Genomic DNA, 25535 nt, shown 5'->3' on the forward strand with positions numbered 1-25535 from the left:
ACTTTAGTTTTATGACTAATTAATTTAACCCTTGATGGATGACCTGATACATCTCAATTTACCAGTTCTTGTCCAATTTTCCACTATAAAAAGAATTCCTATAGGGAACATATTTTGAAATGAAAGTATAAGATTAAATGGCTAATGAAAGAGGCATGCAGAAAACAATAAAGTAAGAAATTGCCCAGATTTTAAAAGATCAGTTCCATCAAAGACTCCTTCAAATTTCTAGGTTCCTTCCTTAAAATAATTTTGAGACACTGAGGACTCAGGAAGCAAGTGAAAATGATGATTGCAATGATGATATCATTGGTGAAACTATTATAAACATTAAAAGAGGCATAGGATGGATTTTTAAATAACACATTGAAATGAACTTAGAACATGAAAGAGTCTTGTTTCTCTCAGTCATTCTATGAGTGTGTTGGTTTGCATTGATTATAAACTTGACACATGTAGGATCATTTTGGAGACAAATTTCTGAGAAGTCTGGAAAAATTTTCTAGATTAGGTTAATTGAGGTGGGAAAAATCCTCCAGGACTGCCAGATTTTTTTTTAAAAGGAGAAAGCAATGTGAGTATCAGCTTTTACCTCCTTCTGCTTCCTGACTGTGCATACCATCTGACCATCTACCTTGAGCTCCTGCTGCCATACGGTGAGCCAAAATAAGCTCTTCCTTCCTTAAGCTGCTTTTGTCAGAATATTTTGTCACAGAAACAAATTGATTAATTAACACAGATACTAACCAATACTAAGAAGTGGGATCCTTCCTGTGACAAAACTGACCATGTGAGTCTTAGGGCTTTGGGAAAGGTGTTCAGAAGGAATGTCAAATAGTTTGGAAAACTGGGCTAGAAAAGCCCTAGATATAATAAGCAGAGTTTAATGGGAATTTCTGGTAGGAATTTAGAAGACTAGAAGACTGAGAGAAATGTGAACAATAGAAGTCCACCTCATTGTATTTCAGAGAGGGAACAAGGGCTCTGCCAGAAACTGGATTAGAAATCATTCTGTATTCTAACTATGTTCTGAGAACTTAAGTAAAGCTATTTTTTTTTTTTTTGGTGGAGGAAATTTCAGAAAAGAAGAGCATCCAGACTGCATGGTTACTGCTTACAGCTCTCATCCAGGTTTACAGGGAGGGAGAACAAAGAGTGAAGCACAGTCTCAGTGGGTGAAAGTACTTGCCACAGAAGCCTGACAACCATCCCCAGAATCCACAGTGGAAGGAGATAATCACTTCCTGAAAGGTTGTCATCAGACCTCTACATGTACACCATGGCATGCATGTGCCTATATTTACAAATAAAATTATATACATATACACACACACTCACATGAACACACAGTAATAAACTAATTTTTAAAGCAGAAATGTGGTAAAATGTAGACATTGAAGAGAAAAGATATGCATGTTTTAAGTTTCTGACAAGGAGGATGAAGACGACAAAACATTGTCAGTTTTGGGGAGCTTATCTCCATTAAAGAGAAACCTAACATGCTGCACTGGAAAAACAAGAAAATTTCCCTGATGGTGAGACCCTTCCCACTAAAGACTCCATCTTGTGAAAATGCAAATTCAGTTGAAAGGAGAGAGCCTCAACTGAGAATATCACTCAAGGGGTTTCCTGCTCCTTGACAGTAACTGATTAGGGAAGTTTCCCCCAGGGTCAATATGCAAAAGGTGATACCACTGTGGTCCAAGAGGGTCAGACTCCATCCTAGGCTTGCAGCAGAAATTTTGTGGCATTACCCATACTGTACTAGTTTTGCAGGCATGAAAGATGTAAGATTGGAGGGTTCATGGAGGATTGCATCATGGTTCCAGAGAGCTGAAGGTCTAGGCAGTGTAATTAGTCCCCACAAGGAGGCCCAGAGAGGCTATTGCATAAAGCTGTGGAGGTGAAGTTTAAGCAGCAGTGGATATCCCTGGATGCTGGAAGAGGCCAGAACCATTGGATATCCACCAAAGAAAGTTGGAGGCATGGCATGGAATCAGCCCACAAGAGAAGCTAGGTAAGCTGCAGGCAGCAGAGCAGGAGAGGTGGGGCTACCTTGGCTCTTTGGAGCCTGCATGATTTCCATCACAAGCCCCGGATGCCAGGCATGGAACATAAGGATTTGCTGTTTGCTGTGGAATTTGTCTGATTATTCCTTGATATGCTTCCATTCCTCCTTTTAGAATAGGAATGTTTATCTGTACCGTTGTATATTGGAAGTCTGAATTCGTTTTTTTGTTTTGTTTTGTTTTCAATAGGAGCTCATCATTAAGAGAGTGCCTGGAGTCTCAGATGAGACTTGGATTTAAGATTTTTGAACAGTATGAGGACTAGTATAAATTCTGTGAACTTTGAAGTTGGTATAGTGCATTTTGCATTAGCCTATGGGGAAAAGGGATGGAGAGTATACTTAGTGATACGTTTGTGTGTCAAGTTCACCGTGGGTAGACTTGTAATGGTTTATATTGATTATCATCTTGACTAAATGTAGAATCCCCTTGAAACCAAATCTCTGGTCATGTCTAGAAATTTTGTAGATTAAACTAATTGAGGTGAGTGGCCTCACCCTTGCTGCCTGACCGCATAAAAAGAAGAAAGAGAGCTGAGCATTAGAGTTCATTTCCCTTCGCTTCTTGATTGCGGATCCAACGTGACAGCTATCTCAAACGCCAGCTGCCATGACCTCCCCTCCAAGATGGACTGTACCCTCTAACTATGAACCAGAATAAACCTTTCTTTCCTTAAGTTGCCTTTGCCAGCACTGTACCCTCTAACTTTCTTTAAGTTGCCTTTCTTTCTTAAGTTGCCTTTGCCAGGATATTTTTTATCACAGCAACAAGACAAGTAACTAATAGAATGAGAAATTTCCCTGTTCCCTTCGGCTACATGAATGCTAGGAGTTTAGTGAGTACAGCTAGTGGCAGATCTTTGATGTTCTTTGCAGTGTAGAAGCTATTAATTTCTATCCATAAACACCACTTCAATTCAAAACCACAAGTATCCTAAGAGATTTCCTGCAGACAAAGCATTGTACTTCTCCATGATTAGAATTCTATAAAATTCTTACAGTTCAGCACTCTAAATAGCAGCAGAAACTAGATTCTTTTCATTGCATTTGTTTATTTTATTGTAGAGGAATCAGGAACATTAAGCACACACAGGGAGGAGGGCAGCTTGTAGGAGTCAGTTTTCTCTTTCTGCAACGTGAATGAATCCCAGGGATCAAATTCAGGTCATCAGGCTTGGCAGGAAGCAGTCTACTTGCTGAGCCATCTCACCAGTTCAGAAACTAGACTTTTAAGTGTAGCAATATGTCAACAGGTTTACTTTGAGCATGAGATCTAAAATTAATTTTGTTAATTCTTTAAGCAATGCGAATTGGCATGATGAGAAAAAAATAGCATGCAGTCCTCTGATGCAAAGAATGCTTAGGCAGATTAACACTGTGAAATCACTGTGCTGCGAGAGAACTAACAAGCTTTAAACAAAAACATTTATTTTTCCATAGGAAAAATTTCATTAGACTAATCAAGCATGATTAAGCAAGACCCTATTAAAATTTGAAGGTGTCTAAACCAGTCTTGGCATGCCAAGGTTTGTAATTGTCCAGACTGCATTTCGTCTGCATAGGTAAACGAGTTCAGCTGCAATCAGATTTACAAAGATTGCCACCTGCTGTTAGGAAAACATTTTACAAATCTGCTTGGAAGAAAGACAGTACATTTTACTTGCTATGTTTACTTATTAGATTTTGTGATTTAAGGCAGGTTAAAAAATTAGGACATAAAGCTAAGGATACTTTTTATATGATGCAGGTTTTGATATGAGTAGCATTTTTGTTTTACTCTTTCCAGTGAGGTGATTTAAAAAGAACCACAAAGTACATTCAAATAAACAGTTCCATAATGAATCCTAATTCTTGAATGATTGAATTAAAGAAAATTGAGATATATTAAAACCATTTTAATCTGATACTTTCATATAAATACAAATGACCGGAGCTGGAGAGATGGCTCAGCGGTTAAGAACACTGGATGCTCTTGCAGAAGACCCAGGTTCAAATCCCAGCACCCCCATGACCGCTAACAACTGTCTGTAACTCCAGTCTGAGGGGATCCGACAGCCTCTTCTGACCTCTGCAGGCATTGCATGACACGGGTGCTCTTGCCTCCATGCAGGCAATACACACATACACATAAAATAAAAAATAATAAATAAAATTTAATAACTAACTAAATAAATAAATAGAAAATACATTATGCATCAAAGAGTACCTGTTAATTTCAAAACAGTGCCTATCTCTGTAGATGACATAGGTGCTTTCAATTATACAACCTTTGCTTTGATATATCCTCTAACTTCCCATATGCAGTCATTCTATTTTATCAAGCCAGTGGTTTTTATAAATATCTCAGCTTTCTGCAATGGACCTGACTTATATGCCATACTCCAATCCTCTAATCCTGCTGTATTTTCTCTCTGTGGGCACCATTATACCTTTTGTAACGGGAATGTTCCTAATTTTAGCCAATGAGTTGCATCAGACTTATGTGTTGACAAAGTAGATTGAAAAAGCTTCCAAATTAACAGTTACTAAGGCATTTCCCTTTTTGTTAATAACGAAACTTCAACAAACGTTTCCTTTAAACAGCTTTTATTGTATTAATTTTAGCTCTATTCATTCTTAAGTTTTCTTTGGATTTCTGGGAACAACCACTATTTATTTGTATGGTTCACTTATTTTGAATGCAAAAACAAATTAATCAAGTTTGTCAAGAGACCCTGTGTTGTCAAGAAGGAGAAATATAATATATGTACATCTTTGTCTAGATAACTAATGAGAATGATGATTAATCATCTAGATTTAATCAAAAGCTGTTGCATTATCTACTATGCATAGAATAAACATTTTCTCATCAATAGGATCAGGAGAACTACACAATCAAAATTTTAGTCTAAGGATACTACTGGTTGGGAAATAGAATAGCTCCAGGGGAGATAATTAAGTGTCCCAATTTTTAAATTGGTCAAGCTCGCTAAATAATGATTTCATTTATCTCAATCTCATCTTATAACCTCAGGCTCTGATGGTTAAATGGAAGGATGGTAATAAATTCACTACTTTTACTTTGCTATTACATTGTGAAACATATAATTTTTAATTTATTTGTCTAGTATTTTCCTGATCCTTATTCAGAAATCAAATATTACCTTTGGACTGGCCAAACAACTTGGCTGGTTCCATTGGGACATCCTTACCAATCTCCATTATTCTTTAGTCATTAATTGCTAAGATGGAATCTATCACTTACAAATAGATATTATACTTAATTTATAGATAGAATATACTTTTCAGAATCAAAATTGCCTTGCTCGTAACTTTAGAATGAAGCCTGCATGGTTAATTGTGCTCAGAAAAAAACTGTGACATAAGATAGACATGTTATAAATGGAGACATGACGAGCCAGTGAGGCCAAAAATGTAGCAAGTATTGTGGTATTTGTCTCCTGAAACTCATGCCAAAGGAGAGTGGTAGTAACACTGGTCGTTGGAAATGCAAAATATGTCTTCAACATTGCCATGGTTTTGTACAAGACATTGGAACAGTGTAATACAGTGAATATGGGCAATCCTTCCCCACTTATGAGGAATGTCATTCAGGGAGGAAGAGAGACTTCTTTTCATTTCTGTGGATTGGACCTGAACAAGCTTTCTACAAATACAACATGGAGTAGTAAGCACTATGCAGTGGCAACGAGATACAGGAGTGCACATCTTTTTCATTTTTGTATATATTTTCTTTGATGTTAGCCTCAGCAGAAAGGAAGAATTAAAAAACACAAACACCTACCTACTTTGCTTCTTAATTTTTGGATGGACCTCCTACCATTGTCTATAGCTATGCTTCTAATCCTTCAGTGTGTCTAAAACTCATCCAGGGAGCTGGGTGAAGGGCAGATTCTCAAGCCAGAGGCCCAGAGGCTCTGATTATGTAGGACTTGTGTGCTGCTTGAGAATTTATATTTCCAATAGACCAGAAGGTGATGCTGATGATAATGTGTCCAGATCACCTTTTAGATTGCAAAGACCCACTAAAGTAAAATGATACTAGTAAATGATATTGTGGTAAAATTAACATGGAAATGGAATGTGATCATCCACTTCTGCTCCACTGAGGAAAAGTTCACATCCGTCCTGGACATATTGAAACATTTTATTTTACTCATGCTTCTTCACGAGTGATGACGGTGGATGTCTGTAATTTGTTGGTAATACAAACATAGACAGCCAGTATCAAATTTTTCTAAAACTCAAAGCTCAATTTTCAACAAAAAGTAAGACATCTTTCATTTAAAGAAAAACAGGGTAATAAATTAATTTTTGATAATAAAATACAATTTTGTCCAAGTTTTGGTTCTTCAGTTCTCATTTGTCCTGCTCCGTAAATAGCAAGAAAAAGAATGTAAGTATCATTGGAAAAAGTTCGATGTAAAAGTATGCAATGCCAGGAAGCAGGATGGAGTCCTCTGGCCTTATCCCCGTACCCTCTTCCTGGGCATGTCTTCACAGACTCCCGTGGTAGTCCAGCGTAGTTAGCTGCAATAGGCATGTGCAGATTTGCTGCACATGGTGTGAGAGGGTTGTCTGGAGGAAGGTGATATATCCCTTTATATGGACTTGTTTTCTCCTTGGGTGCCAGTTAGCAGACCGGCACATCCAGTACAAACATTTTGTTCTTGGGAGAGGCACGTGTAGGAAGTTTGATATGTTAAATTGTTCTAAATGGTATATGTCACTCCATTTTGAGGCTTCATGTAATTATTGTTGGAAATTCGTATATGTCAGTTTAAAATTTTCATTTCTGCGCCCAAAGAAGGAAAAAAATCATAGTTGTTTACAAGCTGGTACCTGTTTTACCCTTTTCATTCCTACTGCTTGGAGGGCGTCACAAATCCTACTGACTTTGTTTTATTTTCTGCCACTACATGTTATCTGTGTATCTTCTAAGGAATATTGATGTTATCTACTGAGTTCTTCAAAAGGTTGATCAACTCTTTTCACTGATTTTATTACAGCCAATCATAGCAAATATTGCCACCCACGTGTTCTCACCAGTTATTTACCTAAAATCAGTGAACTCAGTGTTGACAGTAGATGGCACTAGGTATTGACTTCTTTCATCAAAAATGATTTATTTCTTCTTCTCAAGTACCTCAGATGTATGTTAAAAGCAGGGAAGTAAATTGGAATTTGAAAATAGTCTCTGAATGAGAGAGACCGTCTATTGCTTAGTAAGTAATAGCCAATCCTCCATAAGCACATTTTGTTTTTTCTTAAACCTAGTTCACTCTACAGTTCCTGAACAAACCAGCTGAATTTTATGGACAGAACTGAGAGGAAACCACTGAGGACCAAAAACCTCAGAGTGCAAATCAGACAGCACTAAAGTCCTTTACTGCTGCCTGTTGCTATGGAGAAAACTATTACCACAATTTGTCTTACCAGATAGCTCATTGGAGGAGACTTTGGAGGAACTCTCATGTTCTTCCAGGGTAAAAACTTAAAAATCAATTCGTTGTCATCTTCTGCTGTTCTACCTTGTACGATTTAGCAATAGTTGGAATATGCTGATGAGCCTCTAATCGAGGAGAAAGTAAAGATGCACTTATTACTGTTTTTCACTTCTTTCTATATCAAATGTTATTATAGTAAAAAAAATTAACAAATTTTAGGATACATTTAAAAATTGTCTGCAAATGAAGACCTTTAAAATTTTTAAATTTAAAATTAATTAATACAACTCTGTAGTTTCAGTGCTCAACAAGGTGCTAACCTTGAAAACTAATCCTTAACATTTCTCTTTCTCTTTGAGTCCCTGCACATCCTGACATGTGAGTCATACCAAATCTGTCCCTCACTCTTTCCTTTGGTTGTACTGTCTCCTTCATCAGCTGTTAACTCTGTGATAAGTACCCACAAATCTGTACCTTTCCCTTAAATCTCTCGCAGATGCCTCGTGTACCTTTCTAGAGGTCATCCACTCAGGCTGTACATAAGAAGGGGAGTTTTTTCTATTAGGACAGCAAATCCTTTGTCATTTAAAGTGATAACTGGTTCCAGCAACCCCTTCTCTGTTGATAACCTTACCTTATCAGATTTGTTCCTAGATGGGCCTGTGTCTGTCTCTTCCCTTGGCCTGTTAGTAGTGGCAGAATACTGGAGCCCAAGAAAAATTTGATTTTTCTTTGTATATTCACACATACAATGGGAACCACACATAGCACAGGGGAAGGGAACTTCAGAGAATAAAGATATCCAAGATGCTGGGGAGTTAGGGAAAACATGTTTAGAAAAAAAATGTATAGAAGAAAAGAGAGATTATACTTGTCTATAAGTACTGCACTAGGGCGTGGGGATTCTGGGCAGGAAAAATCCACCATCTCATTAACACACTGTGTATTCCATTTTGCCTAGCTCTTTAGTGTGACTTAAGGTGAACCAGGATTTCTAGGAATGGTCCTGTGACCTGGCAAAACCGCAGAACTGGGTCTTCATCCAGGCCAGAGAATTTTATCTCTTGAACAGTTTTGTATTAAGGGTCTTTTTGCTACTGTAACATTATCACAACCACATTGTGACTTCTAAGCAGGCTTGTCTGATCATTCATCCCTATTTATGGCCTTAGTCACCTGACTCATTTGCTCAAAAACAATGCATAGATTCTCATTACTTCTCAAACTCAGTATATACCATAAAATCCCGAGATTCTATGTCTGTCTGTTTTTGTTTAGAGAAGGTTGTGTTGTTGTTGTTGTTGTTGTTGTTGTTGTTGTTTGTTGTTGAGGGTTTTGTGCTTTTGGGCTTTTTTTGTTATGTTGTTTGTTTGTTTGGAGACAGGGTCTTGCTATATAGCCCTAGCTGACCCAGAACTGACTATATAGAGTAGCTTAACCTCAGACTCACAGAGATCTCTCCACCTACCTCCACCTCCCAAGTGCTGGGATTAAAGGCTGGCCCTACTACGCCTGGCATATCTGTATGTTTCCTAATGTCAGCTCCAGTAGCTTTAAAATGTTACCTTTCTCTTCTTGATCATAAATGTGTAGCATATATTGTATGATATGTGTGTAATGTGATGAGTCCTAGCCTTTCTCTGTTTTCAGGAGACAAGGGTGCATACATTCTCTCCTCATGCTGTTGTTCTTATTGTTAACCCTCTTAACCCCTGAGTGTCCCTGTGCCCCTCTGGCTTTGACTGTTGATATGAGATCCTCCTGGGACCCCATCCATTAATGAATTCTCTTCTCCTTTCCTCCATCTTATGACTGCTCTTTTTCCTTGAGACCCTGTAAAGATAACCTATGCTTCTATTATTGTGTGTTACCAGCAGTGCTTATGATCATATCTCTTAGCTAGAATTCTAACACATTGCAAATGAGAACTCTGTTTTAAGCCAGAAATCCCCTACTCTCTGCTGATCCTTACTGGGTATAATAGGTCATTAAGTATACATTCCATAGCATAAATGTTGTAACTAGACTAATGAAAACATTTCTATGAAGGCATGTTACTAAAACTCAATAGCTGCCGGGAGTGGTGGTGCATGCCTTTAGTTCCAGCATTCAGGAGGCAGAGGCAGGCAGATCTCTGTGAGTTCAAGACCAGCCTGGCCTACATAGTGAGTTCTGGGCCAGCTGGGGCTACAGGGAGACCCTGTCTCAAAAAAGAACAATGACAACAACAAACTCAATAACTATGATATTAATGCCTGATATTTTATAATCTTTTACTCCTTCAAAATTCTGTTATGTCCTTACCAAGATTAACTGATTACATGGGCATTTTCATTAAATATGCATTTTTGCTTTGTAGTTATAATTTTCAGTATTGTTCTTCTTTCTTCATAAATATGTAATTGAGAAATAGAGGTAGTTATATTTGTCAGTTTCAGTACTCAGTTGTTCAGTTTCCCCAAATGTCAGCCCCACTTATTCTTTTAGGCCAGAGCTCCCTGAAGCAATCTGGGACTGGTAGCAGTGGACCTAAATCATTGTCTTGAAGAGCTGAGTGCACTTGCCATGAAGGAGGCTGTGGCCAGTGGTCCCAGGTCCCAAAGTAGTCTTGCCTATTTATTCCAGTGTGCTTCCAAGTTGTCATTTTCCATCTATGCGCTAAAGGGAGAAGGTTAAGATACAGTTATCTTTGCTGTTCTTAATATAACATGGCAAGCAAATCCAGTTTCCTAGGAAAATCTTGTGCATACTCTCTATCAAATCTTCTGGATAACTTGGAGTTATGCTTCAAAATAAAAATTAACTTTTCTTCTAATTTGGGACTTTCTTTTTAATTTTTTCTTTAAATTTATGCATTTGAGTGTCTTACCTGCACATATGTAAGTGCACCTATGCATGCAATGCCTGCCTAAGACAAAAGAGGGCAGAAAATCCCCTGGAAATGGAGTTCAAGAGAGTTGTTAGTTGCCATTTCAGTTCTGTTAACTAAACCAGATCCTCTGCAAGAGCAGCCAGTGCCCTTAACCAATAAGATATCTCTCCAGTCCCTTATTAACTTCTTTAAGTAAAAAAAACTAGAGTTATTTTGTATGCTAGACTGAAATATAGAATTAACCAACAGAATTTGCTTGGGGACGTGTGATAAAATGTTACTTTATTATTACCAATAAGGTACTGTTCAAATTCCAAATAGGTAGTCTATAATATAGCAAAAAATTAAAAGATATTATTTGCTGCATCAAAAGTAATATAGCTAGGTTATCACCAGAACAAAAGGAGGCCTCTATGCTTAGAGACAGAGTAAACTTCTCTGAGAAAGGACTTAGCTGTTTGATTGACCTTAGATTACCACCTTGTAGCTGAGTAGCCTTGGGTTTGGTCATTTTCTCTACTTTGCTTTCTTGTTAAAAATGAAGATAACAATTCCATTTGCTTCAGAAGACTATTAGGGGAATTTGATGAATTTTAATGGGTAATACACCTAGAAGAGTCATTCATGGTGATACGTATATGTAGCTGATATAATTGTATGTGATTATAACTTGAGACAGATAAAAAGCATTTTTCTAGAAGAATAGCATTATAACTGAACTGGTGGAGCATGCCTGGCAGAAGAATTGCACATACCAGGTCAAGCTGGCTACATATATACTGAGACACTCTGAAATAAACAAAACTGTATGAAACTTCATAAACACTGTTTTCCTCAGACCTTAGCAATAGCATGAATTCGTCATATTCCATGTCTGAAATCAGAGCTCTAAGACTTATAAGCATACAGACAGACCCTGCCTCATTCATCTCTGCCTCCCCTAGCACAAGGAATTCACAAAACACAGTAATTCATGATTTGCAAGCAGGTACAATTTAAAATGTGGGGGTCATGAGTAGTGCATGTATTTTTTCTTTCTTTTGCATGCCAACTCTATAGTTTAGAATCAATTCCTCTTCAATGCTGAAATTCTAGCATATGAGGTGAAAACTAATTTTCCATATCAAATTGATTTAAGCCCTGTATAATTTCTGCTAATTTTAAGAGACAGAAAATCAGTTTGAATAGACAGATTAACAGCTAATCACTAGGTAATTGCTACCTTGGTTTAAGGGAGCATGCTAACTACCTACTTGTGACTTCAAGTAGAGTTGTATCTTACAAATGAGTTTTTATCTTAGTGCTACTGGCAGCAACCAGTGGATCTTGCAGTTGACGAGTGATGAGCAAACTTGCTATTTCACGCTGTTAAGACATAAAAATACCAGAATCTTTCATATTACTTCACACATACATTTTTATTTTGAAATCTGCATCTACTTTCTCATGTACAAGGTACTCACAGGTAGCATGCCACAGAAAATGATATGAATCTCTAGTTCTAGCTCAGGTTGTTCTCCCAAGCTTAGGTTCCACTTACCCACTGTTTTTGAACACCTTGATGTGCTCAGATATCTCAAAGGCAAAAAACTGCTTTCATCATCTCATCCCCAAGTACTCTCTTCTTCGGGTACTATAGCTCAGGATGCAGCACACTGGACATTCATCTCTGAAACCTGACTTCCGTCTTTTATTCCTTAAGCTTCCTCACTCCATCCAGTCAGTCACTGAACTGAACCACCATGCCTCCTGATAGACTTTTAATCTATCCATTTCCTCCTTCCTGTGCTTCTTTTTGTCCACCTTAGTAGCATCATAGGGATTGTGTTTTGCCTCTCTGCCTTTGGTCTCACTGTTGTCCTTCAATCCATTCTCCAAACTGCAAGCATGGCATTTAAATTATAACGAATTTCCCTTGTGCTTTAAATAAATTCATATACAGCTGTATGACCATTATTTTATAACCATCTTTTCATTTTTCACCCATCCTCTTCCTGTTCTTACCCACTTATGCTCATTCTGTCCTTTCTTTTTGTACCCTGGGTCTTCCCACAAACGTTTCCCATGGAATGCTTGCCCCTGCCTTATTGAAAGACTCCTACTGATCATTAGATTACTGATACCCTAGCTTGGAGAAAACTTCCAGAAATTCTTCACCTGCAAGCTTATCTTGTGAATACTTCTAAAGTATCCAAGATGGCCCAAATCATAGTGCCTATCATATTTTACTGCAGTTTCTTAGATTATTGTCTCTCTTACTATTGCAGTAGTTGAGAGACCTTGAATTTTCCTGTTCATTTGTCTTATGTACAGTTTTAACAAGGTTCCTGGGATATTACCGGTGCTCAATAAATGTCTGTTGAATGGATTCTAGAAGTGACACTAAGATGGGAAAAGTAAAGTTATATTTCAGTGTCTAAGATGCCTTTGATTTAATTTGGAGCATAAATAGACTTTCTAAACTATATTTCAAAGAACATAATCTTCAAAGACTGTCAAATCGTTGTTGATGAGAAATTTGTTTTGGCATTATTACCCCAACCTGGAAATCCTGGACCCTGTCATCAACCTTTACTAACATTTATGTGCTGGGTTTCTCTTTAGGTTATATGTAGGTCACATCAGGATATCCTAAATAGAAATCTATAGGCTCTTACTAAGTCAGCTATAACCCCAAGATCAACTTACTTGATATGTGACACCCTGGAAAACTCTTTTGATTAAAATTAACTGTATCTAACCTCTCTTTCTGATCCTAACAAGAATGACTACTGTCAGACCATTTTGCGTGCACACACACACACACACACACACGTCATCAATGTATTTTCAAGACATCTTCTTTCTTTGTAATGTTAAAAACTAACACCGCTGAAAAAAATAGAGATCTCGTAGCCAGTGAATGCAAACAAATTCATGGGCTAGAAAAAAATGTGTAGGCATACAGGCCGATAGACAAGTGTAGGTATACAGGCTGATAGACAAGTGTGCTGGGGAATAGAAAGTCAGAGGCAAAAATGGAATGGGAGTATTTGAATTAGGATTAAAGGTGGTGATAATTTGAATGATGCAGGTGTTTGAAGACAGTGGGGAAGGACAACATGGACAAGAATCGCATGCATAAGCTATGACGTGGGAGCTTGCCAGGGGCATTGAGCAAGGACCCATCCAGGAGGCCAATGTAGCAGTGGAGGTTGCAGTGAGTTTGGAGACAGTGGAGCTGAGATAAGAGGGCCTTGACTCAAGGTTCTAATCACAGCCAGGTTTAAACATTACATGTTATACTTACATGATAATGAGACATTCTGCTTTTCCCTGAGCCTTTTAAAGAAAATCAAGAATTGACACACATATTTCCCAGAAGACAGTTGCTACCGCTACCAATCTTGATTTTGAACATCAGTTTCAGCTGCAGACCCAAAAGTAAAACAGCTGGGCCTGTTATCCCAGCATTGCCATCTAGTGGTTAATCTATGCAATGACTAGATGTTCTGACCACACGGTGGACAGTTGGAGGACACAGGGAAAGAACGTGTCTTTCCTTTAATAACACTGAGAAAAGCTTTCTGAAACCGGTACAGGGATATGAAGTAGTTCAGTGTGCAAAATTACTTTTCCACTTGTTTATATGAAGACTGAATCAGAACATATTAGAAGCTTTTGCTTCTAGTTTTATGAAATGTTTTTCAAATGTCATCAGTGGAACTGAAGAAAATTACAGTTGAAAGCATTGAAAACCGATGAGACAGTGCAAGTGGCGTAAAAAGTGTAAAAGGGTACTGCAGCTGATGGTGATGGTTCGTGCCTTTAAACCCAGCATTCAGAAGGCAGTGGAGGTGGATCATTGTGATTTCAAAGCCAGCATGGTCTACATAGGGAGTTCCAGGCCAGTCAGAGCTGTATAATGATGCCTTGTCACGAAAAGAGAAAAAAAAAAATGAAAAAGAACCTGAATGCATAGAAAAAAACAGAAAGTAATCGGTGTAATGGTAATACTAAACTACTCTCATAATACTATTAAAATAGGCCAGTTATTTTATATAGCATTTATTTATGTAATAAACTCATATTTTGTTGAGTTTAACACAGTAATTTTCCATTTTAAAGTATTCTATAGTGGTTTGTAATTGAATTTATTTAAGCACATAATCATTTATTTATAGCATTGTCCAAAATGGTAGCTATTTAAATTTGGAATAATTAAAATTAAATGAAATTTTGATTTAAATTCTGAGAACCACTAATTATATTTTCAGGACTCGATAGTCATATTTTTGCTAATGGCTACCATATTAGACCGTGAAAATATAGAGCATTTCCATTGTCATTGGAATTTATAGATGGATGCTTGCTCAGTAAAAAATAATTTACATAGAAGACCTACTTTGGTACTTACTATATACTAAGCACTCATTGAAAACTGAAAGAAATAAGCAAAAACATCTTTAGCCTTCTAAAAATTATCATTTTGGAAGTGGAGAGGTTTACACACACAGCCATATACTTTGTCTGTTGGGAGATTTGTCTGTTGGGAGAAATGTTAAATGTCTTTTTGAGACAGGGTCTCCTTGTACTGGAACTCATTATGTAGACCAGGCTGGCCTCAAACTCACAAAGATCCACCTGCCTCTGCCTCCCAAGTGCTGGGATTAAAGACATGTGCCACCACGCCCGAGAAATGTTAAATTTATATATTAAATAACTGAGGCATTGAAAAAGGCTTCTCAGAAAAAAAAATGCATTTAAGCTGTGTTGCAAAGATAAAAAGAATTTTTTACATTGAAAAGTGTGAAGAGAGATCATTTGAAGGAGAGATATAGAAGTAGAGAATTATAAATGCAGAATACTTGGGTATGACCACAATTCTGAGTTATTAATGCAGAGGAAAATAAATTTGAGTCATTGTAGATTAAGGTTTCCCCAAAGCACCTTTTCATCACAGTGAACACATGTATCTTTTGCCTGTCAAGACTACAGAACCATGAGCGAGTTTTAAGCAGTGAGTTAGCATCTCTTTATGCCCAGTTCCTCAGCTCAGACAGCAGGCATCATCCTTGACCGCTTTATCCTTCTCACTCCCCACATCATTTAGTTTACCTCCTCAGTTTAGTTGTCTACACCAACTGTCTTTATCTTCAGTCCAGCCGTAATTCCTGAAGTCATCAGAGTGATGTGTAATTAGCTTCTTCTGTGGTCTTTCCCATCTAGTCTAAACACTGAAGGAAAACTGATCTCAAAGTTGAAAACTGAGTTATGTCAGCCTTTGCTCAGATGCGCAGAGCTCTGCGTTCTCTAACCTCTTATCTCTCCAGTCTCACTAGCGTTCCTGGCCTTTACATGCACTGCTTCCTCTGCCTGGAACATTTACTGTATCTCATACTGTCTCAACAGAGTTTCACTTCTTCCAGAAAGCTTTTTTTGATCCTTCAGATTTTGGATCACAATAAGATTTATCATTTAATGTGTAAAATGCTCTTAGAAGATCTTAGATGTACTGAGGCAATTATGCATTTAATTTTTTGTCTCGACTTTTTCCCTTTGACTGAAAGAACCATCATGCAGTTTGCTTTCTTCACGCAGCACTGTAGGTTAGGTAAGTGCAGCACAGTGAACTTGTTTCCTAATTTAAACAAGACAGGACGGCTACTTGGGTAAGCGGCAGAGATAAACTCATGGACAGAAGATGAACATGAAGAAATCATGGAAGATGAAGAAAAGAAGGATGTGAAGAAGATGAATCTGATGTTTTGAGTGATGGGGAAACATTTGGGATATCAGTTTCAGAGTTAGGAATTATGAGGAGAGGAAATAAGAGGTAGTGCAGGGTGGAGGGATGATGTCAGCAAACTGGCTTTGTGTTTTCTTTGGAATAGTCAAGTAAAAAGCAGACTCAGCTCTTGATTCTGCCAGTCTAAAACCCAAGAAAGACATCTGAAACAAAAAAAGCACATTACTTTTTCTAGTTCACAGCTGAAGGTACAAGCTTGTGTCCAGACAGGAGTGCAGCATAATAAGCAAAAGTTATGACTCAGACCTCAACTGACTGTCTACTTACTGCAGCTGTGGGATTTACTTCTTTTTCTCACTGCTTTGCCTTCACTGGCATTAATGTGAGTGTTGCATAGGTCTATAGTGACAACTTCCTCCATCATTGTTTTGTTTCTTGTTTTTGCTTTCCCTCAAATACCGTGACCTCCTCTTAGGAGATACTTATTTGGGCTTGAAAGATCAGCTGGTAGGTGGCTGGTGAAGGCAGCAGAAGACAGAAGCACATGATCTCCAACAGATCAGACAGTCAGGACAGCATCTCACAGCTTGCTTCTGTGATAGGCGTGCTGTGGCTACTTGACTCAGTGGTGGCTACAGTATCATTTAAGTGGTGTCTATACTGTTTCTTGAGCTGCTTAGGGAAGGAAATTGTTCAGAGAAGCTATTCTTACCCTAACCTGAGTTATACATGTTTTGTGGTGAGCTATTTTGTTTTTCTGAATGTATGAATTATGATGACTCTATATCTATGCATCACTGCCCTTCCCAAGGACACACTCAGTGAGAGATCCTGTTCTTAAATCCCAGAAAGAGGCCTTGTCACCCACAGCACAACACATATGCCCTGTGTAACAGCTAATACCTAAAAGGGACCAGGAAGACATGGCTTCACTTCTGATAGAGATGAGGACAGGATACCCTGGCCAGGTGACTCCTCCCCACTCAGTAATCCTCATGTGCACTTCTTTTTCTCCTCCAGATTTAACATATAGTAAAGGGAAGGTTTGAAATCTGAAAAAGAAAATTTTTTTCTGACTCTGCACCTTTGTTTTCCCACATGGTAAATGAGAAGTGTCATCTCTAATTCATAGTTGGGGAAGAATAGATGAGTTCAGAGATGTAAGACTCTAACAATCTAGCAAAGGTGTCAGTGAATGCTAACATGAGGATGATTGTTGTTAAATTTGAAACTATATAGAGAGTATTTCACATAACATAATTATGCAGGAGATGCAAGGAAGGAGACCAAGAAAGCAGTCCAAGCATAAAAGAAAATGGCTTTCCAAGGTCCTAAAGAAAGTATTTTCCAGAAGAGAGAAATAAAAATATAAAGGACTTGCATAGAAGGCCCTGTGAGTGCAGACTGAACTAATCATATTAGATTTGGTAGAAAAGCACTGAAAGATGAAGAGGATGGCATATGAACACAGGCTGATGAATAGAAAATCAACTACTGAACCACCCATGAAACAAAGAACCCACAGGACGAAAGCTTTAATGAGAATCTAAAACGAAAACACTTACACTAGAGGCAGAAGACTATCTTAAATCATTCAAAATAGCAATAGGTGTATTTGGAAACCCAAAACAAAGCTACTGAGGAGTCAAAACCCTAGGATTCAACACTGATGTTACCTCCACCATGTCTGCCACTGTGAAGGAGCCACTTCCTTGCACCCTCTGTGTCTCATCTATGAAGAAGTTAAAAGAGAGGCAATCAGTGATAAACTGTGCAACTCTGAAATGCCACATGTTTAACCAATTCACCCTTCTTGAGTCATATACATATATATATGAAATTTATATGTCCAATTTCACTTCATTTACTCAAAACTTTAAAGTGGATTCATAAATTCTGAAGTAGGATTGTTGTCGGCATGATTTAAATAGTGTATTAGAAAAGAAGACATTTCTCCCAGGAAGTTGCACTCGCATATTCGTTTAGGTTTGTGTGGTAATAATTACATCATGGTTATTTAAGTTATTGAGATCAAATCTTGTGTACTGTATGGTCAGGCTTACAGGCTATTATTTTCATTCTCATTTATCAAGGCATTTATAGAAATATCCATTTGTCATTGTTCATTCCGTTTTGAGCATTTGTATGCCAGACATACTGTTAGGTATAGGTGGCACAAAGATAGGAAAATTAGACAAGTCCCAAAATAATGGTGAAAACAGTAATATGGAGATGTGAATGGCAAAGTTGTTTGTAAAATCTCAACAGTAGTTTCTTTAGGAGAAAAAGTACAGGTTTAACACAACGTATACAGATCTCTGTATTCCATGATAATTAGGTTTTTCATTTTAATGTGGTTCCATATGTTATTTTTAATACCTCTTTAAGTCTCGTACTCTGCAATTTGATTAAGATTTCAAAATTGTAAAACATAAAGATCAAATCACTATATTTTCATAGAATATACTATGACTACTGTGGTTATTCATGATTAAAGAATAAAAGCATGGGGCTAGAGAGATAGCTCAGCATTTAAGAGCACTCGATGGCTGCTAGGACCCAGATTCAGTTCTCAGAACACATATGGTAAATAAAAATTATCCGTAATTCCAGTTCCAGGGAGTCCAATGCATGTGTATGTATGCACATACATTCATGTAGACAAAACACTCATAAACATAAAATAAAAATAAAATAAAATTTTAAAAATGTTTTAAAAAGTAAAAGCAAATATTTTAGACTGGGAGTATAGTTCAGTGGTAGAGCACCTGTCTAGTATGTGCTAGGCGCTTTGTTCTACTCTGATACTGTAATAGATACATATTCTATATACATATATATATATATATTTGTTCCTTGTGCTTATTTAATCTTAGTACTTCTCATTAAGAGTTCCAGTACAAAGTAGATTCACTGGAAAAAATAGCACACAATAATATGACTTTTAAAAGGCTTTTTATTAATGTTCTTAAACATGTTCAATTTATAGGAAAATACATGTGGCTATTTAATAAAAACACACACAGTAAGATATTTCAAAAGAAACCAAGAGGACATAGGAGACGCTCAAATGAAATCTCTTTTTTTGTTTATGAATATATCCCTAACATTTCAGTCATTAATATTCTTTAAAGAAAGCGAAAGAGCTCTGCATTTAGATGCATCTAAGAATCATGTATTGCCGGGATTTAAGGAGACAAACACTACTGACATTCACATCCCTGTATTTGAAATTCCAGCACCTTATGAAATATGCCCCGAGGATTACCTTATGTCGATGGTGTGGAAGAGGACTCCTGCAGGCGACCTGGCATTCAACCAATGTCCACTGAATGCCACAGGTACAGTAAAAGGACCCACCCAGCCTAAATAATGCTTGCATTCCAGAAAAGCATGCTACATTTGCTTAGGAAGTCCTGCTATCTGTTGTTTATCTCTAAATAAGTCTGTTCAAATAAGCAGTTGATGAAGCAATTTTAGTAAAATGCTTCATAAATGGAGCCGATGAAGAGACCTAGAAAATATTGTTGATGCATTGGTTACTCAGTATGACTCACACATTATAAAACTCTTCGAAGTAGCAATTTCATGTGCACGTTTTTTAAAGCAAAAAAGAAAATGTATAAATGCAGTTTGTAGCCTGCCTCACAGTGAGATGCCTTCCAGCACTGTGCTATAAAGCTTCTCTCTGTTCTCTGTGACATGCAGGCACCACTAGCAGACGCTGCTCTCTCAGTCTTCATGGAGTGGCCTTCTGGGAACAGCCGAGCTTTGCAAGATGCATATCCAATGAGTACAGACACTTGCAGCATTCAGTAGGTGCAAAGCCAGCTTTCCAACTTGCTCTGTTTATTTTTTGCTAATGATCACTATGTGAGAATTTAACCTCCCGTTGTACAATCAAATCAGTAAAATCTCTGAATAAATGTCCCAAGGAAAAAAGAAAGTGATAGGAAGCTGATTTCTGTAAGTCAGAGCTAAATTGTTTTGTTCCTCAGGCTTGGGTTTTTATGGATCTTGGCAATTTAACTGAAATTATTCCTTGTCTAATGGGAGAAAGACTGGAACAAAATCTGTTACTCAGCTTCACACGAAAGAGTTCAACTGTATATCATGGCTGATTCAAGTCTTTGTTAAATACTATATGTGTTATTTCAGAACATTATACATTTTTTAATTAAGCAGCTTTCATTTTCAGTAATTAGGGAATGACAAAACTATGTCAAATTCTCACTGCAGTTTAAGACATGAAGAAAATGAGAGATTACTGCACCAGAGAAAGTTAGAAAGTTAATTACTCACAAAATTTTATATGGCCAAATTTTCCAAAAGAAAATGGCTTTTCCTCTCCCAGGTACCCTTGAGCCATTCATTGAATGTGATGTGTGAATATTCTGAGCACAACTAAATTTTGCTTGGTATTGTTCAAGTCAATTCATTGTAATTATTGGAGGCTGCTCGCCCTTCATTCTGACAGTCACGAGGGTCTCCACACAATGGCAGGTGAAAATTGTGTAGAATAGCACAAAATATAATCCCATGCCAAACACAATGATGTTAAGAACCTTCATGTTTCTCTGGGCTTCTGTTTGTTTTTCATGTTCTCAATGCCAATCAAAAACACACACATTAAAGATGGTGAAAATATTTTTGTTTGTAAATGGAAGAGGTGCTTATGCAATAACTTCACCAACTAATGGAATTAGTACTTATTTAATTACCAGAAAAATAAAAACTCATGTTATGAAATCCAAAACCAAATGCTGTCTAATGCGTTCACATACAAAATCAATAATTAAATTGGTAATTATTTAAGTACATAGTGTCTTATTGTCGTTGTAATACATAAAGATGATGTCTATATGTGTACATCAATAAGTGATTATTTGGCTAAATGGAGCCTTATTTCTATTATAAATATACATTTATATGTTACATAAATATGCATTATAAATATGTATACATTTATATACTTTCCTGTATAGCCAGATAATCGTCAGTTTATTTGCTGATTTGGTATATAAAGGTATTAGATTATATTTGGTTTACAATTTTTTAAATGTAGTTTTTGTGTATATATGTATATATAATAGCATTTACACATAATGGAAGAATACAATATATAACTTAATTTTAAAAATGATTGAGCTTTTGTACAGTTCATACAACAGTTTGTAATCAAATTTAGAATCCCTTTCCCACCTATGTTCCCCTACCCCCTCCCACCAGACCTCATGTATTCTTTTATACATGTGAAGTCCTATCCAGTTAAGCATTTCTACCCAGATGTCCTTTGATGCAACTTCATCCACTGGAGTCTAGTCAGCCTATCTAGAGATTGTTGGTACGGCCTGCTCACACTCACCCAGTAGTGATCAGTCTCCAGTAGTTCCCAGAGTAGTGCCGACCTGCCATCCATTTCCCTTGCTCCACTCTGGGCCTTTGTCTGATTGAGCTGGCATGTGTCCTGTGCAGAATCGAGGATGCAAGCCTCTTCTGATATTTGCCATCGAGTCAGACCACAATATTTCAGAATTATTAACAAAATCATTTTATCGATTACATTTTTATGGATTTTTTCTCTAATGTTAGACAATAGATTTAATTTAATTTAATTGGTTGCATTTTGTTTTTTTTATGTTTTGTTTTGTTTAGCAGGACTGGGGATTTTCTCAGGTCCTCATGTATGTCAGGCAAATGCTTAACGAATGAAGTATATCCCATGTTCTATTTTACCTAATTATATCTATATCCCATTCTTAGTTATGATAAGGAATAGAATAATTTCATGATTTAAGTAAATGATAATAAACCAGTCCTTACAAATTAGTCAAGAATGAATATGACTTTTGAGTTTTTATGTTATTATTTTGTTTACTTGTTTATTATTTTACAGTTTTATTATTTTATAGTTTTTTCTACACTTCTTTTTATATAGAATATCAAATGGGTTTGCATTTCTTGAGTGCAGGGGATTTAATATTGGAGATAGGTAAACTCTGTGAAATTTCAAGTTGCAAATTCTGTAAAATTAATGTAATTGATAAACTATTATTCAGCCACCGTACACATGGCCTTGTTAAAAAGCTAGAACAGAGCATCTCGCTATTCAGCTTCCACTGTTCCCCAGGCACTTGTGAGTCAATTTCATAAATCAACTCCAGTCCTCATATGAACATCCATGTGAATATGTCCATCTTAGCCCAGAAAAGAAATGAAGTTCTTCAGAAGGCAATCTGATTAAGAGACATAAAGAAGGAAAGTTACACCCCAGGTACAATTGTTCCAAATCTATTCTCTTTTCTTAAGGCTCATAACCTTCTGAGCTTTTGATTTGAAATCATCTGTTCTAGCTTCTGGTGTTGGGTACAGCACTTGCTGGTCACATGTCCTCAAGTCCTATGATTGTACTCATCTTAGTCTGCTCTTTACAGAATGGTAGTGATTTATTTTAGTATTTCTGGAGGTTTGGTGGGGGAAGAATATTTATTTTACTATCTTCAAATTATTTAAAAAGCCATGTTAACTATGATATTAATATCTTTGTTTCCAAGAAAATTTCTTCCAAGTTTAAAAGTAAAATTTTAGGATGTCACATGTTGCTAAGAAGAAATACCTATAGAGTAATATAGATATGGATAAATAGAAAGGGAGGAAAACAAAGAGAGGGAGAGAGAGAAGACAGATACTACAGAAATTTGATACATGAATTATATTTACTTATACATACAGGAATATGCACATGTGTGCATGAAGAAGTACACAACCTACACATATAGAAATATACAGGCTTATACATGTATATGTACACACACCTCATGCTTACCTAAGTATCGCAATCTTCTCCATTACATGTTCAGAGGTATATCAGATCAAGGATTGAGCGCAAGTTTAAATGACAACCTTCCTTACATGTCAGCGTCATTATCTGTAGTCTATAAAGTCAGTTGGAGATAGAAATTAGAACAACCTCCCTGTAGACTCGCTCCTTTTGTGTCCGTCAGTCCAGCTCTGAGAAGCAAAGCTCAGTTGTGCTTATGACACAGAAATCTGAAATCCTCACAAATCATAATTACTTTACAGACTACACTTTTCCCTCTAGCAGAGTTTTGCACTTGAACATTCAACCTCTGATAGATTTTATTTTCTTTTCTACATCCATAAAGTTAGTTAAATTTTAATTATAATATATTGCAGAGCATTGTTTAAAATATATAGGCATGGGGGCTGGAGAGATGGCTCGGGGGTTAAGAGCACTGGATGCTCTTGCTGAGGACCCAGGTTTGGTTCCCCAGCACCTACATGATGGCTAACAACTGTCTGTAAATCCAGTTCCAGCGGATTCGATCCTCTCTTCTGACCTCCACAGGCATTGCATGACATGGGTGCACATATATATGCAGGTAATACACTCATAAAAAAATAAGTAATAAAATAAAATAAAATATATAGGTATGATAGTTTGTGTTAACTTCACACAAACTAAAGTTTCTTGAAAAGAAGGATCCTCAACTGAAGTGTTGTATCCATCCACTTGACCTTGACCATGTCTTTTGGCATTTTCTTAGTCACCTATTGATGTAGGATGACCCAGCCCATTGTGGATTGTGCCATCCCTGGGCAGATGGGCCTGTGATGTATAAGAAAATTAGCTGAGCAGGCCAGAGGAACCATGGCAGTCAGGAGCATTCCTCCATGGTCCCTGCTTCAGGTCCTTCCTCTGGGCTCCTGCCTTGGCTTTTCCCAATGATAATCCAAAGTATAAGCCAAATAAACACTTTCTTGTTCAACCTAGTTTTGGTGAGTGTATTATCACAGCTACCGAAAGCAAAGTATGACAATAGGCTAACATTTCCCAACTTTTTAACATGTAAATTTTAATTTATATGACATATACACATACACATAGCATGTATCTATACCTGTTTCATGAATAAGCAACAATAGCTAAGTTTGAAATGAAGTTTTATTAATATCAAATTATAGTTGAATATGTCCTGTGATCTCTCAACTATAAACCAGTGTGAATAGACAAAAGGAGTCCTTAATCAGTTTAAAGTATAAAACCAATTATCAATAATACTGAACATTAAGTTTGGATTATTTAAGTTCAAGAACCATGGCATTTTAGCCTTAATTTCCCTAATGTGGAACACGCTGCTGAGTACACTCTAGACAGTCCATAGATGCTGCTTCTCTTATTTAAAATAAATATACCAGCTGGAGAGTTCTGAGAGAGTGGTACACCAGTTATCACTCGTGATTTTTAACCGTTTAAAAGTAATAAATATTACCTCAAATACAATTTCTAAATCCAATAATTTGTAGCAATATGGAGTGACTGAGGTCATCAGTTCATGAACTTATCTGGTCATTACAGAACAATTCCTATAAACTAATACCTGTGAAGTTTGCTTAGAAACCTTGTGAGATAAGAGGCTAAACCATGTGATTCAATACTGTTTTCTTAAGACAACACAAATACAGACACCCACTCCTCTTCCTTTTTCAGTCTCTTACACACACACATATACACAGACATACACACAAAGACACACACAGGCACACACACACACACACAGAGCTTTCCTTTATGCACAAAACATACACACAGACACACTTTTGTTTGTATATAACAGATAGGCACACACACAAAGCAAGAAAGAGAAAACACTTTTCTGTATACACAAAGTATACACACACAGACACACTTTTGTTTACACACCACACACACACACACACACACACACACACACACACACACACTTTGAGTGAGATGATATGTAGGTACGCCCCTGCAAAGGAATAGATCTTGATGTGAAGCGGTTTGAAGCAAGCATGCCAAGGCTTTCTCTTAAATCCATCAGGTGGGTTTGTCACACCTCCTTCCCTGGAGAAGAGTGAGTGATGGCCTAAGGAGGCCTGAGAAAGTCTAAAAATATTACCTTAATGGAAGACCCTCTATACAGAGACAGGTATACATTTCCTCTTTTAGAATGCTGTTCTTTAAGTTCTCCATTGCTGTTCTTCAAATTGTCATTAAGGAAACGCAATTTGAAGTGGTAATTTATCTAGTCGGTGAAAGTTTAACGTCCTGGTTAGAGATATCAAAGAGGCTGAATCTTGATTTAAGGACCTGGTTTCTCCTCAAATTTATTGGTTATCTTTTAAAGAGAGTCATAGAACTTTAGTTAAAGGAGCGTGCAATCAGAGAAACCAAGACAGGATGTGAGGATTGAAAAAGAGAGGAGAATACATTTGTTTATTTTCCCTCCTATCCCTATCTCCAGATGAATTTTTCTCCATACCCTTAAAACCTTTCACATGTCACAAATTTGGCTGGCACTTCATTATACTAATATTTAGCACATTATTTAAAAGGGAGCTAATTCACTTTATTTTTACATTTTAATTAGGGAA

At 37.0% G+C, this 25535-nt stretch overlaps 1 protein-coding gene across 1 annotated transcript in view; it reads left to right on the forward strand.

Moving 5' to 3' along the window:
* Adgrb3 (adhesion G protein-coupled receptor B3) overlaps nt 1–25535 on the forward strand; it is a gene marked incomplete in the record, with an annotated part of 857756 nt that overhangs the window by 341384 nt on the left and 490837 nt on the right. Inside the window, 2 exon segments of the mRNA XM_008856279.3 lie at nt 19355–19456; nt 19824–19930. Coding sequence (XP_008854501.1) covers nt 19355–19456; nt 19824–19930 — 209 coding nt within the window.

Source organism: Nannospalax galili, unplaced genomic scaffold, assembly GCF_000622305.1.
Source record: "Nannospalax galili isolate Female #2095 unplaced genomic scaffold, S.galili_v1.0 scaffold206, whole genome shotgun sequence".
Classification (NCBI taxonomy): domain Eukaryota; kingdom Metazoa; phylum Chordata; class Mammalia; order Rodentia; family Spalacidae; genus Nannospalax; species Nannospalax galili.